Below are 13,938 nucleotides of genomic sequence, written 5' to 3' on the forward strand. Positions count from 1 at the left end.
TTACCTGGCAAGGAAAAGTGAGTTTTCAGGTTGTCGTAGGGTTTTAGTCATGCTCAGATGTCGGATCACGTGGGTTCAATCTCTGTTTTAACTGTGAGAGATCTGCATTTCGAATTGTCATTCCATAGGGTCCAGATGGGCTTAATTTTACACCGAAACCAGAGAGCTGCTCAGGGACACAAAAGGCAGAGAAGAATGTTGGGGCAGATCGCTGGCTACTCATGCCAGGTCCTTTGAGGAGCAGCAGTGTCTGCGGCCAAATAGGTCACTGATCTGGACTCTCTACTGACCAAAAACCCTTGGAATCCAGAGCCAGGCCCTGGCGTGTTGGGGGAGAATTCTTGCCCCGGCACAGACTCCCCAGCTGGGGCGGTCAGCAGGGCCAAGGCATATGTGTCACTGGGCGCTTTCTGGCTTCCCCTGGGCTCTGTGAAGCACCTGGCAGGACCAGGCCGGCACTGTGACAGCCTGGTGCTCCCAGCAAGGTGGCCAGTGCTGACCGCAGACAGGGGAATGATATCGCTTATGGCCCTCTAGAGAGAAGCAGGAAATACCGTCAGCGGATGGGGCCTTTTTACCCCTTTCCTTTCTGTCTTTCACGATTTCGTTCCTCCTTTCTTCCATCCTTTCTTTCAAGAACAGTTATGATAGGAAGAGTGTAGAGGAATAGAACAGTTTGTTCTGTATTGCCTTTAGAAATTCAGAAAGCGGTTGCTGCAGACATGCCAGAATTTATCAGAGAAGGGTTTTGTCTTTTCAGACGCGACCTCCTGTGCCAGGAGAAATGTACTTTCCAGAGCCTGGTCTGTGGTACTGCTGGAATTTTTCTCATGAGATTTTTCACATTCAAGAAAAGTACAGGACTATTCACATTTTTTCCGTGCTAAATTGTTCTCGCATAAAATTCCCATCTTAACTCCAGGTTCCTCCTTTAATTCAAAGTAAAAAGAAGTAAACTTGACACGGTTCCTCCCCGATGTTTAGGGGTCACCTTCAGACTGTGAGCTGCAAAGAAACTGGTCTCACAGGTGGGAGCGGGAGTCTAAAGCCGCACATACATCTGCTAGTGCTGCGCTCCCAACCGTTTCTGAGAAGACAGAATTTCTCTTTCTCCTGTACTTGGCAGATGGAAAAGTCCACCTGCGTTTTTTTATTCACTTAACCATCCTTGAGTGTGCTGTGTGCTGAGCGCTGTGTGGGGGCAGAGGGCGGGTGGCGGGGAAGGAGGCCCAGGTGTTGGCATCAGGGTGCTCATGGGAATTGTGGGAGGGGCTGGGCCAGAAGGTGCAGGAATTGGGGGAAGGAAGGAGAGTTCATGGAGGGAAGTTGATGAGTCGATGAGAGCTGAGAAGCGGGTCCTAGAGCAGGCTGGGCAGAACCAGAAGATCGACCAAGACCTTGAATGCTGCATTTGCGATGGAGGTCGTGAAATTTTGAGGGCGGGGGGTTCCATTGAGTGGATCTTCTTCATTTAGTAGGAAACAAGCCCAGTAGGTTGGCTCTGCTGGTGTTAATCTGTGACCTGGGAGGTGGCTGTCTCTTCATAGAGTTTCCTTCTCCTGACTGTAACAGTGCACCCCGATGTTTGATTTTGTTTTTCAGAAATCGCCCAGGTTATTGCTTCCTACACTGCTACCGGTCCTGAGCAGCTCACCCTGGCCCCTGGTCAGCTGATCTTGATCCGAAAAAAGAACCCAGGTGGATGGTGGGAAGGAGAGCTGCAAGTTAGTGTCTTCTCTGTTTGTTTGAAATTCTCTGTCCAAATATGAATATGCAAAACCTCAAAGGGACGCTTCTTTATTGCAAAGTAATCCTGCATTTGGATAGCGAAAGGCAGACACCATATTGCCTGATTCTATTTGGTTGCTCAGCTTCGGACAGCCAGTAGCAGAATTATGAGAGCTAAGGATTCTTTTGAAGATTTATCCAAATCTGTTGGTTCCCGAGTCAGATAGAGAATGTTGGGATAGAGAGAGTCCATGACGAGGACACCTGCGCAGTCATCCTAAGTGTCCTGGCATTTTGGAGGCAGAGCTTTCCATCAGTGGTGTTATAAAGTGTGGTGTAGTAACAGGTTTCCGTGTGTTCAAAGCCACGTCTGTACCGCTCAACATTTTCAGTTCCCGTGTGTGTGTGCGCATGTGCATGTGTGAGTGTCCGCAGTTCACCGTTTTATCATGCAAACCTTGGTCAAGGAGAGGAACGGCCTATATTGTGGCGAGCTGAAGAAATACAATACTTTTCTGTGCATATGGGGCAGCTAATTAAAAAATAACGTGCCAGAGAGTGAAGAGTGAGCCAGTGGGCTAAAGAATCGTGTCTGGGCCGAATGGAAGGCACAGCCTGGAGTGAAGCCAGGGGTGAAACTTGCCCTGGGGGGCTCGCTGGTGGGTGGCCATGAAATCCCTCTCTGACCAGACGCAGCCTGTCGGCTCAGGGATCTGACCTTGGAATCCTGCGGTCCACTCCTCTTTTAAGATGTCTGCTCCCTTGCTGGGTAGGGAGAGGCCTTGCTCACACCTGCAGGTCACACTCCCTGCAGAGTCATGCTGTCATTATGTAAATGGCCTTCCCATCCATATGTCACTTTGCTGTTCTGAAGCCTTGAGTGACTCCCACGGCCCCTCCTCAACCTGCCGTGAGGCTTTCCACAGGTGCCTCCTTCCCTTGTCAGCCATGCATCTTGCCGGTTTTTTCACCTGTCAGCGACATCGCCCCTCCAGCCTCACTTGGTGATTTGCTCTCTTGAAAACAAGCAACTCCCTCAGTCTCTCATGCCTCACTGCCTTTGCTCACGACGTTTCTCCCCAAGTGTTTCTCTCCCACCTCTCCCCCATTCCTCAAGAGCTGGCCAAGTCCCACTTCTAACGGGAGCTTTCTGTGACCACCCCACCGGAAATGACATCCTTCCCCTGAACTGTAGTGGCTCTGATGCCTGTACCACTCTGGGTATTTAATGCTGATGCTGATGTAATATTACTTAGTGTTCCATGTGTGTTTGTTATTTCTGCATGTGGATTATCAGCTCCTCTTAGGCAGCAGCCACATTTTTTGTCCTCATACTCCTAGTACCTTCTTCAAAGGAGAGTTTCGAAGGGGTGTTGGACTCCACAATAGGGTGGGTGAGTCGTCAGTGAGCTCCGAGTTCTGCCCTCGTGAGACTGCAGGGGTGGGGAAGATGGTGGGTCGTGAGCCACGTGGCAGTGTACGAGACTGGCACACATGTGGGAGCTTGTAAACGAGCGGCTTCCATCATCGGCGGAGTCACTGTGAAAATGGATGTTTTCGTCCCTGAGCCAAGGGCATGAAAGCTGTGAGACCGCAGGGCAAGTGAAATGTGATCCGCGTTCCGAAAGTGACCCAGAAGTGCCCTCGATGAAGTGGCAGGCGGGAGGGGGCGGGAGTCTCCTTTCCCTTTGACTTTATTTTCTTACTTTTGACGTAAGTAATATGTTCACCTGGTTTAAAATGCAAAAGTTACAGAAGGGGATTCAAACGTACGTCTCCCACCCGGGTCCCTAAAGGCAGCTGTTTTTTTTTTAACTCAGAGCCTCGCTTCTGGAGATGGTGTGTGTCAGTTCCCCTGTGTCATACACTGTCCCTTTCCAACAACACCTGGCATGTTAACACTCAATAAATGGATCACGTGTCGAATTAGATCAGAGTGAAGGAGAGAGGCATGGAAGTGGAAAATGTGGCCGTAGCGAGGCATGGAGGCCTCACGGTCTTTGAAAACAATGTCAAGTTTAGACTCCTTGTGTCCTATGGGTATTGCATGGGTGCATCTTGTACTACGGTTGTCTGTCATCCATAAGAAGAGCACAGACGCAAGTGTGAGTCTCGGCTTGCTACTAACGGGCTTGTGTCCTTGGGACTATCACTTAACTGTTCTGAGCCTCACTTTACGTGGGAAATGGCAGTAGTGATCATATTATCCTTTGGGAATTATGCAGCTAAATGCATTTAGGATGCTAAGCACAGGCCTGGCTCATAAAAAGCACCCAGCGAGTGCCGACTGCTATTATAATTATTCCTAAAATCCACATACAATGTTGACATAAGGTGTAATCGTGCATTACCTAAAATGAACAGCTGAGAGCTGGCGTTACATGAGCAGTTTTTTATCCTTTATGCACTGATTTCTACTCTGAATTGTGATTCGTACCATCCAGCTCGTGCAGAAACATTTCAGGCTTTGCTGACTGATGACTACCACAGTTTAAATTTTAGCCGTGGTGTTTTCATTTTGTAATATAGTAACCCATAGATTCTATGGTGACTGCCGTTTGGTTTTCAGTTATATGTAAACCTTGTGTAAGTGCTCTGTTACAGAGAAAACTTGCATGAAAGAATATGAACCTTTTAACATTTTTAATAAAATTATTTTTTTTATTAGGCACGTGGGAAAAAGCGCCAGATAGGCTGGTTCCCTGCTAATTATGTAAAACTTTTAAGCCCCGGGACAAGCAAAATCACTCCAACAGAGCCACCGAAGCCCACGGCACTCCCAGCAGGTAAGCAACTTTGCCGTCTCTCCTTGGAAGATGGTCTCGTGTCGTGTGAATTCTTTCCACTGAGTTTTTCTCATGAAGTAGCTTAGATTGTTTTTCACATCTGCTCGAAGGGCTTCTCGTCCTTGCGGGGACTGACACCCAGCTAATGTGATATGGAATATGTTTTTCAAAAGGACCACATATCTAAGCAGCTTCGCTGTGCTGGGTACAACAGAGCCCTTGTTGGAGCTCTCCTTCGGGAGTTGTGAATGCTGTGGCATTAAAGCCAGCTTTTTCTCTTGATTTCCTTCCAGCTGTTTAAATTGGGATTTGGGCTAGAGGGTGAGGGGACAAAACGGGGCTTCTAAAAATAAATGGCTGGGGTCTCAATAGGTCAGGAGATCGAGCTGGAGGCCACGGGGGTCTGTCGGTTGTGGCGCGCTGCTCACTGAACACTGAAATAGCTCCCCTGCGACACTTCCTGTGAGCAGAGGGGCTTCGCTTCGTGGGCGGGATGTCGTACACTCTTCTGAAGGACCAGCAGGGACAGAGGGCATTGCAGCTGAGCTGCTTGGCTGTTTTCTGATCGAAGAGACCACATTAGATGCTTCAGTAGTATTTGAGATGGGTGAGGTTAGGGGAGCAGAATTCTGCTTTACGACTTTAAACCACCAATTCTTGGGTGGCATTTGTGGAAAATGCAGAATTTTCGTTCCAGTACCTGTGGTTAAATGTCTGTGCTGTGCATCCCCAGTGAAGTCAGACTCAAACTTGGCAGCTTCGCAAGCAGTGAAAGGATTGGCAAACTTCGTGACTCATTCCCGACCCCAGCTGGGCCCCTTTGCTTGAGCTGTGGCTTCGTGTAGGCAGAGGGGTGTGGTGCCAGCTGGCTCTCCTCTCCCTTGGGGAGGCCTGGCGCTGTCTCCTTCATCACATTGGTTGAAACCCACAGAAATAATTTGCTGACATGATTGAATTAGCTATAGAATTTGAAAAACCTAAATCTATGTATAGATTGGTTAAGAAAGATTAATTGGGGACACAACCTAACTATATAGACTTACCCGAAGTGTAAAAATGCTGGGGGATGAAAACGATGAAATCTCCTTTAGGTTTGAGAGAAAATGAGAAAAGAAAACTTGTTCTGGGACGTGGACATTTCTTTCTTTGAGACAGAATTTTGGGATGCAAAGATACAGCAGAATAAAACACTTGGGTTTTAAAACACTTAGTGAACACTCTTCACTAAGATTTGGAATTTGGGGAGGTCAAATGATAATTACCATCCACCTTAAAAAAAAAAAAAAAGAACGATAGTTAAGTCTCCATGATACACAGCTGTCCTGTGCAGTTGGGCCCACCTTTCAGAGTCAGCATTTGAAAGGAGTTCCACTGCACTCCAATAGAAACGAATCCATGGAAGCATTCACTTATCTGCTGACAAGTAAACAGGAAAAAGAGGAAGATGTTGTAAAACCTAAAGCCTTAGGCGCGATGTCTTGGTTTTCGCTCCTTCATCTCCCTCTGTCGCCCACACTATACAAAGTCCGTCAGAGCGCCTCCCTCTTCGGAAAGGACAGAAAGAACACATGAGAATACCTAATGACCCCCGCGTGGCCTGTGCCACGTGCTGTGCGCAGACGTGCAGCCGCTCACCCGGCCCTGTCTCCTGCAGTGTGCCAGGTGATCGGGATGTACGATTACACCGCCCAGAACGATGACGAACTGGCCTTCAGCAAGGGCCAGATCATCAACGTCCTCAACAAGGAGGACCCCGACTGGTGGAAAGGAGAAGTCAATGGACAAGTGGGGCTCTTCCCGTCCAATTATGTGAAGCTGACCACAGACATGGACCCAAGCCAGCAATGTAAGTGCCCGGGGCCCTGCCGCCTCTCCTCTCTGGTATCTTACGGTGAAACATGCAGCGTTGCTCTGATTCTGCCGAGCTGTTTGCAGAACTTAAAGCTAGACCTGCTGCATTCGCACCCGTCTCTTTGAAGACCTTCTGTAATGCAAGACTTTATCTCGTGGGGTTGTTTTGTTTTGTTTTGTTTTTTTCCTTTTTTTTTTCATTCCTTCTGTAGCATGTCCCCTCCCTCCCCTCCCCCCTTTCCTTTTTTTTTTTTGTTTTTGAATCATTTTGGCACCATGCTGTTTACATGCCCGACTCATTTTCCTAGCTTGAATTTTGCTCATGTTTTGTTTTGCTTATGTGTTGTTTTCCTCCTTTTTCTAGGAATCATATGTTGTCCATCCCCCCCTCAGGCTTGAAAGTCCTCAAAGAGACCCACTATCCCATATCACTGCCCAGAGGGATGATGGGAGATGCAGCCTTGATCATGTGACTTCCAGCATGATCACCTACTGCCTTCTGAGTAGAAGAACTCACTGCAGAGCAGTTTACCTCATTTTACCTTAGTCGCATGTGATGGCAATGTCGAGTTATTACTTGCAGAGACAGAAGCAAAAATTACAAAAATACACAGGGTAGTGGGTCCTTTTGTGGCTTTCCTAGTGACTCAAATTGACTTCCCCCCACCTTTGCACAGGTGCTTTCAATAGTTTTAAAAATTATTTTTAAATATATATTTTAGCCTTTTAATAAAATAAATAAATAAATTACTTCTTTGCTATTTTGGTTTTGCAAAAAGACCCACTATCAAGGAATGCTGCATGTGCTATTAAAATGTTCCAAATGTCCATAAATCTGAGACTTGATGTACTTTTTCATTTTATCCAGTATTACCAACTCAATTGTGTAGTTTGGATTTTCCCCCTACTGTGGAAGTACAGAGGAGTGCAGTTTATCTGTTTTAAAGACGTGTAGAACGAGCCCAATTAAACAGAAGGTGTTTTGTGCCTGTTTGTGTGTTTCAGATGTACCTTGTTGAGCATGTAACAATACATCCTGTACATAAGAAATTAGTTCCTTCCATGGCAAACGCTATTACCTTGTACGATGCCCTAATCACGTCGCGTTAATTTTATTTTGCACAGTGACCTTGTAGCCACATGAGAAAGCACCTGTGTTTTTGTTCAGTCTCAGATTTATCTGGTTGAGTTGGTGTTTTCTGTTTTGGGTTTTTAATTTTGCGTGTTTTCATGCCATAAATCAGTAGACAACACCATCGAGGTTGTTATGATCAACAATATCTACGGTCTCTTTTTAGTCTCTGTTACATGAAGTTTTATTCCAGTTACTTTTCATGGAATGACATATTTTGAACAAGTAATTTTCTTGACAAGAAAGAATGTATAGAAGTCTCCCTGCAATTAATTTTCGATGTTTACATTTTTTAACTAGACTGTGGAATTTCTACAGATTAATATGAAATGGAGCTCACGGTCCGTTTATGTGTTAGACGTGTTGTAGCTGAAGCCATGTTTGTCTTTTAAACACTCGTCGGAAGCTCTCAATAAAAACGCCCGTCGCTGACAGCACAGGAAACGGGGTGGGGGAAGCCTCGCGCACAATCTGGCAGTTCTACTAATGAGTTTTTCACCTGTGGTGACCTTCTGTTTCCACGTCTCCGCCTTTGGAGACCCTGTGCTGGCAATTGTGTCGCGGTCCCCGCCACTCACGTGTGCCGGGAACGGGGACTGCTCGTCCTTGTTCGCGCGCGGCTTTGGTGTTTTCATGGATATGAATGTAAAATATATAAATATATAAACCTGCGGCTTTAACAACTGTAATACAACCTTCTGAATTAGTTACGTGTATAGATAATTAAATTCTTCATATAAAAGTTAGACGGAAATGTCTCTGTGTTCTTGATGTTGGAACCTGGCAGTGGCGATGGGGAACCACAGATTAGATGTCGAGAGGTGGCCCGCTGCCCACGTGCTGATCACGACCTGTGCTCTGAAACGCAGACATCATGAGGTCCTCACTGAGTCTTCTTGGAACGGCCCTCCCCCTCACCTTGCTACCCACCCCTCCCTGATCAATATGTAAGCTATCGCCCCCTTAGGATACTGGATTTGAAGAACAGAACTGTCTCATTGGGCTTGTGGTTTATATTATTGATACACTGACAGGTATGTGATTTGACTCGGGGTACAAAACATTCGTCTAACGGGTGTATCATAATGAGGGTCTGTCGAACATCTAAAACATACGTGGGTGAAGATGGGAACCTTCACCCCTTCCGTCCTTGTCGCCACCTGTTCTGCCTCGCACACTCCAATCCTGTCGCCTTGGCAACGGTGATCCAGTGCACACATTGATGAAACTGTTTGATGCGATGACCACGTGCTAGATTTCCACCCATGAACTTCGCCATTGGCTCTCCCCTGCCATTCAGTGGAATACAGAAAATGTTTGTGGGGAGAGATCCACAGCTGTGGACACTTGGCGGGCTTCTGGGGTGAGCATGTGGCTCAGCCAGTAGGGACAGGGTCCCTGCCCTCATGGGGTTCGTGCGGAATGGGGGCAACCAGCGGAAAACCAGAGTTGCAGTATATACCAACGTGTGGTGCGTGTGAGTTAAGGTGGGAAGTCGTGTGCAGGGGGGGTGGTGTCAGGGAGAGACCAGAGCCCTTTTAGGAGAAAGTGATATTTCTGCTCAGACCTGAAGGATAACTAGGCTCCGGATGAAGCTGGGAAAAGAAGGGGCTATTCTAGGCAGAGGTGTCATGCAAAGGCCCAGAGGTGGGTAGAGAGATCTCTGTCACTGTTCCCCTAACCCTCTCCCTTGTGGAGCGATGACCGAGGCCAGAAGCCCACCTCTTGCCCGAGACCTCTTTACCTGGATAAACCAGTGTTTCTTCAACCTTGAGTTTGGCTGGAAGGGATACAATTGTCAAGGTGGGTAATACGCCCTAATACTCTGTATAACTCCTTCTCTCGATAGTACTCTCTCTCTAGATCATTCCTCGGGGTTGGAGAAGCTGACACGGGTCCTGCCCCCAGGAAACCACTCTCCCCACTCACAGATCATTCAGCTTGCATTTGGTTGTAGAAGAGCCCTCGGACCTAGTTAGTGCCTCGCAACTAACCAGAGAGGAAGGCTACGGGCATCTAGTGAGTAGAGGCCAGAGATGCTGCTCGACATCCGACAATGCTAAAGACAGTCCCCCACAGCAAACACTTCTCCAGCCCCAGATGTCACCAGTACCGAGGCTGAGGAGCTGTGGTCGATGTTCACCAGGTTGCTCGTGGCCAAAGAGGTTGCCCTGTCGGTGGCTGGTGAGGTGGTTCTGGAAACTACTGTTGAGCAAATGTAATCATTTAACGAGCGCACACCAGACATCTGTAGCGTGAAAGTGTCCCAGAACCTTGGTTTCCTGTATTAAACTTGATCTTCTCGGTTATTCCTCCAACTGGGCAATTTGGCATGAGAGTAAATGACCTTCGTCATGTCGCCAGAGAATCTGGTTAACAAAATGTTTAATACAGTGGAGAGCGAGCACCCTAACTTTGAATTAAATTAGTGAAGGGCTACCGGGTTATCTTCTTTGGCCACAGAGTTTAAAGACATCGGTGAGCACCTTTGCCACTGAACTTTGGGTACCGTTTCGCTCCAGTGGCATGTGGACAAGAAGAGAACACCTGAGCTTGCCTTCCCTTTGCAGTTCGGAATTGCTTTCCTAAGGCCGGCCACCTCTCCATACTGCAGAACAGGGCCCAGAGAGCGCAGGAAAGGAGCGGGGGACCCCAGCCTTTCTCTGCATCAGAGGGTGTCTGGGAGAAGCTGACCTAAAGCAAGGATCCATTCCTCTAAAGTCACAGAGCATTACGCCATCAGCGTGTGGTGGAAACGTATCCAGCCTCTGCAAGGACCGGGCAGACCCGGATGCCCTTGGCAAATGGCGACTGGGCTCGCTGCGCCTTCTGTGATGCCGTCGGGAGGAACCCTAGTAACACTAGCTCAGGAACGTCTCCCGAGTAGCAGTAGGTTTAACCATAGGAAATTGCCGGTATTCCTGTTTCTTACCTATAAAACTGCAATTTCACGTGGTTCGACCTAATACACTGTGATCGCCCGGCACACTGCAGGTTAGGTGCCTAAAAATGCCTGTGGAAGGAGTAGGTCGCGCGATTAATGAATGCGAAGACAGCTCCGGAGTTCCAGTTCGTGGCACACGCTGCATCACCCTCAGAGACGAAACCGAGATGTCCCCAGTTTCCTCTCCCTGGAGATGTGAGCTTCCCCCCAGCAGCAGTACCCTCGGAATGGGCTGTTCCTGGGGTCTTGTGCTCGCTCACCTGGGCTCTGTGGGAGGTGGAGGACCGAGGGCGTCGCCATCATCATCTGAGCCAGGTCTCCACTCCAGCACGGGGAGGGAGAAGCGGCCACCCAGATCTCAGCTGCAGGACAGGCCTCACAGTCGCCGTCCGTCCTGTTTCTGGCAAATTGAAGGTCGTTTCTGAAAGTGAATATTCATTTTTCCTTCTAGCAAAAATTATAAGTTAATTCTATTCATTCTTTTTAGTTCCAAAAATACCCAAGAGCATTTTTATGGAAACTGCATTGAATGCCAGCGGTCCCAAAATGCACAGAAAGAAAAATAACCCCTTCTTCAAAAATCTGATTTTTTTGGATCTGGTAGGATAGGGAAACATAATAAGATCAAAGATCAGGCTAGCTCTATGTGAGTATTTCACTTCAGCCCACATTCTCTTGGGCCTTTCTTTAAGAAAACTCATACCAGACTTCTGGAACGTTCCCTGGCAGGCAGTTATTCCATATCAAAGGTTTCCATCACCTCTCAGGAAGGTCCAGCCTTTAAATGGGAAACTCCCCAGGCATTTTTAAATGATATAACTTGAGTCACAAAAATTTAAGATTTTGTTTGTAAAAAATTAGAATCAGCTATAAAATTGTCAGTCGAACTTGCTGTTAAGCCACCACGTTGCTTTATGTTGTTAACAGGCCGTGTGTGTGTGTGTGTGTGAGAGAGAGAGAGATAGACAGACAGACACAGTAATTTATAGGCAACTTAAACTCCTACATCTCTAGCTTGGTAACAGTAAGTTGAATGGTGAGGTTGCGGTAGAGCCGGCAGGCAGATGAATATCACTCTGTAGAAGATTCTGGCAGAGGCAGACAGCTGCCCTTTCCACATCTGCTTGGCACATGGTGTCAGAGTGATGTTGCAAGCCTCAAAAGAGGAAGTGTCCCTTCCTTCGACTTAGCCCATCATGTCAGATGGATCCTTCTCTTAATGTTGTTTCTTCTGACTCATGAGAGAAAAAGCTTTTAAAAAAATTTTTTTAAATATTTATTTACTTTTTTATGGTGACATTGGTTAATGAAATCCAATAAGTTTCAGCTGTACACTTTAACAGTAAGGCATATATATATTTACACTGTGCGTTCACCTCCCATAGTTAGATTTCTTTCTGTCACCACATATTTGACCCCCTTTACTCCGTCTACCTGCCCCCTCCTCCCACCCCTCCCCTCTGGTAACCACTAGTCTATTGTCCACGTCCATGAGTCTCTGCCCTGTTCATTTGTTGCTTTTAGGTTTATATCCCACATATAAGTGTTATCATGTGATTTTCAACTTATTTTCTGTCTGGCTTATTTCGCTTAGCATGATTATCTCAAGGTCCATCCATGTTGTCGCAAATGGCAGTATTTCATCTCTTCTTATGGCTGAGTAATACTCCATTATATATATGTACCACAGCTTCTTTAGCCAATCATCTGTCGTAGGACACTTTGGTTGCCTCTATGGGGGACAGGCGTTTTTGATCCGCCATTTTTCATTGAGGAAGCTGTTTTGCTCAGCGTATTGAACAACTTGATTCTCCTTTCACGTCCCATGCTGTCCCTTCCCCTCTCGGTCTGTGTCAAACACAGGCATGCGCCTGATCCTCTTTGTGGCATTCAGGCCCCACTGGGGAGCAGGGAGAGGTGATCCCCGCGGATTATTCGATGGACTTGAGACGTTGGAGCGCATTGGGCACCAGCCCTGCCTTGGGTAGCTGGGAACGCGCAGGGTCCGGGAGCTAAGCGACGTTCTCAAAGGCAGCCCTCGCCCCCCGCCCCTCGCCCCTGCCACCTGCCTGGCCTGTCCTCTTTCACGTCGTACCGTTTGCGAAGAACAGCCCCATCTGTGCAGGGGCCGCGGAGCCACCACCTCCACATAATCGGTGACTGTATTTGTGCCAAGGTGGAGAGTGGGTTTCTTCGCTCCTGCTAGGGTTGCTGGGGGAGTGTGGTGAGGCTTCCAGCACCTCACTGCACCTTCTCGAGGCACACGTTCAAGGCACAGGGGGCCCCCAACCTTTCGTCCCTCTCACCCCAGCTGCAGGCGGGTTTTCCAAAGATACAGGCTTGCCAGACGCCCTGCTCCATGCCAACCTAAGAACGGCTGTTGCTATAGCTTCTCCATTTTCATTCCCGCCTCTGCCAGAAAAACACGATGCCATCCATAACAACACAGCTTATCCACAAGCTCAGCGTAATGTCTGACTCCATTCTCTTAACAATTTGGAACCTTTTATTTTCCTAGAGGTAGATAGTTAGTGGAGAGTAGGGGAGGGACATATGCTGGGCCCTCACCGAGGCCAGGAGGCAAAATGAGATGGCGTTTGGAGCAGGGGTTCAGATCCCAGCTCTGCCACTTACTGGGTATGTGTTCATGGGCAAGTCGCTTAACCTCTTTGTGCTTCAGTCGCCTCATTTATGTGTGAAGATATAATAATAACACCTAGCAGATAGTGAGCCCCCGATAGGTGTTAGCCTTGTTGTTGGTGTTGCTGGAGAGAAAAGACGTTTGTGCTTGGTCAGTGAGCATGATGGAATCCACTTCCTGTTTTCTTGCATTAAACCCGGACAGCACGTGGGTTGTGTGCATTTTAGGACTCTTCAAAAACGGGCTTTTGCAGATTAGGGGTTTCAGAGAGAAGAGATTGGACAGCTTCCCTTAAAACCTTCAGACATCCCATTCATTTGTGCATAAGCCAAGGCCCCCTCTTCTCTGTTAGCAGGAGGCCCACCTGTGTCAAAGCTTTTTCACACACCGTTCCATGCTCCCTAAAATGCGCAGTGACACTCCGGACTTGCGGCCACGGAGTCTTGGCGGGTGGGGAGAAAGTGCCCCATGTTTCACACGGCTGGCGGTGGGGAGGCCGACAGAGCGCATGGAATGTGCTAGGCTTTTAAATGTCATGTCTGTGGACCGGGCTGGCAGGCCCGTGCAGCGCTCCACAATAAACCTATCACAGATGCATTGACTCACTGGGCCCTTTATTTCTCATCACTGCATTCTGTGGCCTTGTGTTCTCTTGCCAGCGAAGACTAGAATGTTCAGCCCCCAGCATGCCAGAAGCTCGCTTTTGTTTTCTTTTTAAAGCAGCCATGCAGCTTGGATAAGGGACGTGTGTCACTAGGGGGTGCTTCCCTGAAGCGCGTCTCCAGAGCAGCCAGCCCAGCATCCTTAGAGGCTGGGAGGCTCATTCTCACCTGCCCTGCTGTGTCCACTCTGAATG

The 13,938-nt window shown here is 48.0% G+C and overlaps 1 protein-coding gene across 4 annotated transcripts in view; it reads left to right on the top strand.

The window, feature by feature from the left end:
• Positions 1 to 13,938, top strand: part of ITSN1 (intersectin 1) — a 178,887-nt gene that overhangs the window by 125,094 nt on the left and 39,855 nt on the right. Inside the window, exons 26-30 of one of the 4 annotated variants that reach the window (XM_025039522.1) lie at positions 1,603 to 1,724; positions 4,397 to 4,514; positions 6,169 to 6,360; positions 6,730 to 6,766; positions 6,988 to 7,193. In XM_025039522.1, the coding sequence (XP_024895290.1) occupies positions 1,603 to 1,724; positions 4,397 to 4,514; positions 6,169 to 6,360; positions 6,730 to 6,731 (434 nt within the window). In that variant the 3' untranslated portion in view covers positions 6,732 to 6,766; positions 6,988 to 7,193. Of the gene's footprint in view, positions 1 to 1,602; positions 1,725 to 4,396; positions 4,515 to 6,168; positions 6,361 to 6,729; positions 8,244 to 13,938 lie in introns of those variants that run through there. The other 3 variants (XM_025039523.1, XM_025039521.1, XM_015596590.2) reach the window with 3 other exon arrangements.

This window comes from Pteropus alecto, unplaced genomic scaffold, assembly GCF_000325575.1.
Source record: "Pteropus alecto unplaced genomic scaffold, ASM32557v1 scaffold3, whole genome shotgun sequence".
Taxonomy (NCBI): Eukaryota; Metazoa; Chordata; class Mammalia; order Chiroptera; family Pteropodidae; genus Pteropus; species Pteropus alecto.